Here is a 3267-nt window from a genome sequence, read left to right as displayed (position 1 = left end):
CCCAAAGCCTGCGTTTATAGTTCCCTTGAAGGCAGACCCGTCTGTATAAATATGAATTGAATCACTAGGGTAGGAGTCAATTGTCTTCAGAGCTTCAAGGACACATTTCAGCTTACTAAGGAAGAGGACTGTTTTCACTCTATCTATCTTTTAGGAAATTAACAACTTTCTCCTGCCTGTCAGGGCCGACGAGGAGGACTGTATGGGATACAGAGATACTTGATAAGATAGTCATCTTCATCAGCAAGTCACTTTTATGCATGTAAATGTAAGATGAAAACTCTTACCATCCACACCTCAACATTCCACTGTAGATGCAGGTTAATTTTTCTGTCCCTTTTCAGGCCAAGTTCAAATGTTTGAAGAGCAGGATTTGAAGAGAGAGCTGACGGAAGATGACGAGAAGGATTTTGGTTTCATTCCCGATGCCATCATCACAAAGCGTGAGAAAGTGACAGTTGCAGCGGACGATGAGGGAGAGGAAGACCATTCAGAGCTTTTTCAGTGAGTTGTCCTCTGTTGAATATGATTATTATGTTTGTTTGTTGAAGTATGATGTAACTCAGGGAAGGAGGGGAGCGGAGCTACAGATGTATAGTTCACTGACTTATTAACGTGGGGGGATAGGAGGGGGAGTGGGGGAGGGATAGGGGTACAATTCAATACCTTAAAACGGGTATAATTCAGACAAATATTGATGGATTTGTTAGTATTAGCTCTCAAAAGTATCTGTAACTGAACTGTGAATCACAATATGGGTGAAAATAAATAGTAAATGTAGCACAGGACCAGGTGTAGAGCTTGGGGTTGACAAAATCGTTTCTCCAAAACTCCACTTACGTGGCGATCTACTGAAACATGGAACCAAAAACACCTTTTAGTCGCAATCCTCTGAAACGTGGAACAAGAAGAGCCAATTAAGTGTCAATCGACTCAAAAACCAGAAACAAAAATGCCACTGATCCAGAATCAATGAATTAATCAAGTCTGCACTGGGCGGCATTTTCCTCTACTACTTTTTTTTTCAGACTTTGTTTAGATGTCTCTTGTCCATAAAATCAAAAGATGAAGGGGAGACAAGGCTTAATGCATTCACATTATAATTCGCATTTACTTAAAACACTAAAACATTTTCTTCCACAGGATTGAAGACGACTTGGATGAACTCATGAAAATCGATGTTAGCAAGAAAAAAGTTGAGAAGGAGGAAACTGAATCGGTACGCCAGTCGTCAGAAGCGCCAGAAACTACCGCCAGGACAGCAGCTCTGAAACCTTCTGTTCCTTCCAAGCCCAAACCTTCAGCGAAGCCAAAATTACCTGAAAAGCCATCACAAAAACCGTCAAATTCACTCTCGACTAACACGACCGAAAAACCAACACCAGCTCCGAGGCCTAAACCTGCACCAAGAACTAAAATTGGCGGAGGGGAAAACTCTGGGAGCTCTGGTAATGCTATTTCTTCTCAGACACAAAGTTCAACCAGTGCTGGTGTCACTGCTGCAGACACTGCGGCAAATCTGGGTCAGGATGATATTTTGAAATATTTACAGGACAACCTTGCCCAGGATGAGGAAGAGGTAGATTTGTTCTCCTGAAGTAAAGCTGGATGTTTCATTTATTGTTCTCTTTTTTCAAAAGTTAAATACTTCTGGGAAATTCCCATCTATGGAGATGGAGAACTTGACACAGTTTGTATTTTCCACTGTTCCAGTCGGATAATTTCCCTTCGTGCCTCAGCTAACAGCATTTAATTTTTTTTCGTATTGAATCTGTGCTGTATGGCACATTTTAAGGGCACTGGTGCAATTTTTATCCAATTCTTTATGAGCTTTAAAATGGCAGTGATTGGTCTGGCCAGATTTCAAAATTGCTCCAATTCTTCAAAGTAAATTAATATGTGATGACATGGGGGAGTCAGGTATTAGTATTAGTCAATTTTTTGGCATATAATGGAGTCATTGGTCATTGTATCTCCTTAACTCCTTATCTGCGGCAAGCAGCTCGCGGTTGGAACTGCTGTGCTGGTGATTGGGTTGCAGCGGCTCAGGCACATTCCTTTACAATGACTTCAATGTCAAATTACTTTTCAGCAATTGCGGAAAACAAGTCTCTTTTATCGGGAGTTAATTCAGTAGATGAAGAACTAGATTCTAGCGAGATAGGTTCACTTCTTAAAATTTAATGACCACTTTTGTCACATATATATGTCTATTTGGGATTTCATTCCAAAATAGGGCCCAGCACAGTTGGTTTACCCCCCTCAGAGATAAAGAGTTGAAGTCTGTTCATGTGTTTTTCTTATAATGAAAAAATACAAAATACCCATATCTTGAATTGAAGTCGAGATATTTGCAATTGAAGAAGGTGGGGGGTTGACTTGTTTAAAGTCCCAACCAGACCAAATCCTTCCAGTCAGACTAGAACAATTAATGCACTTGAGTTGCCTAGCGGGAGCAAAGTGAAAAAACATGTGCTTATCTGCTGATTGCCAAAAGTTATCAAAATGTGAAGTGTCTTGAGGAATTTTTTATTGACTTTTTCTTCAGGATGAGGTTAAACTATAAACAGAATTTCGTCAGCAGTTGACACAGTTGATAAGAGAAAAAATAATACATTTTGACAAAGACTTTCTTTTAGCAATATTGTGACTGATTTAAGGATGCCTTATTAAGATTGTGTTTTGGTACACTGTTTTTTTCAATCTGTGATAATGACAAACTTAATGGATTTTGTGTTGCGCTGTAAATCTTTTAAGTTGATATAATTTTGCAACATTTTAATCTTCAATCACAATATTGAATTGAAGTTTGAATGACTGGACGCTATTAAAATGATAAAATGTACATTTGCTTTCCTTCTTGGGAAGTCATACACAAGGGCTTTTGATTTCAACCCTTTGTGCCATTTTTAAAATCAGAATGATAAACGATTTTGAGACATGTCTACTTTGTGTATCCTTCTTTTAGTGTGGTTGTAATTAAGGTTTTACACCCATATTGACGCCGGCTACTTTGACAGTAGCTATCTACTTGAGAGAATATTTTGTTGCTTGAAAATGAAACTTACATCATTCGCAAGAGGTAGAAGCTTTTACTTTTAGTTTACAAGCTAATAATTCCACCCCATCGCTGACGCCAGTACTCAGATTCTGACTTGTTTCCGGCAGCTAATTATTTCAACTTTGTTTTTTCTTGACATTTGACGTACTGCAGTGAGTCTTTAGCCCAGTTGGCACATTGTATCTTACTGGGCTGTGGTGAAGATG

At 39.0% G+C, this 3267-nt stretch overlaps 1 protein-coding gene across 1 annotated transcript in view; it reads left to right on the top strand.

Annotated features, from left to right (window-relative positions):
• Positions 1–2943, top strand: part of LOC101849363 (HCLS1-binding protein 3) — a 22623-nt gene extending 19680 nt beyond the window's left edge. Inside the window, exons 6-7 of the mRNA XM_005094544.3 lie at positions 345–504; positions 1144–2943. Coding sequence (XP_005094601.1) covers positions 345–504; positions 1144–1597 — 614 coding nt within the window. The 3' untranslated portion in view covers positions 1598–2943. The remainder of the gene's footprint in view (positions 1–344; positions 505–1143) is intronic.
• Positions 2944–3267: the final 324 nt, after the last annotated feature.

This window comes from Aplysia californica, unplaced genomic scaffold, assembly GCF_000002075.1.
Source record: "Aplysia californica isolate F4 #8 unplaced genomic scaffold, AplCal3.0 scaffold00084, whole genome shotgun sequence".
Classification (NCBI taxonomy): domain Eukaryota; kingdom Metazoa; phylum Mollusca; class Gastropoda; order Aplysiida; family Aplysiidae; genus Aplysia; species Aplysia californica.
Note: the sequence above shows the minus strand (reverse complement) of the source record. Positions and strands in the feature narration are given on the sequence as shown.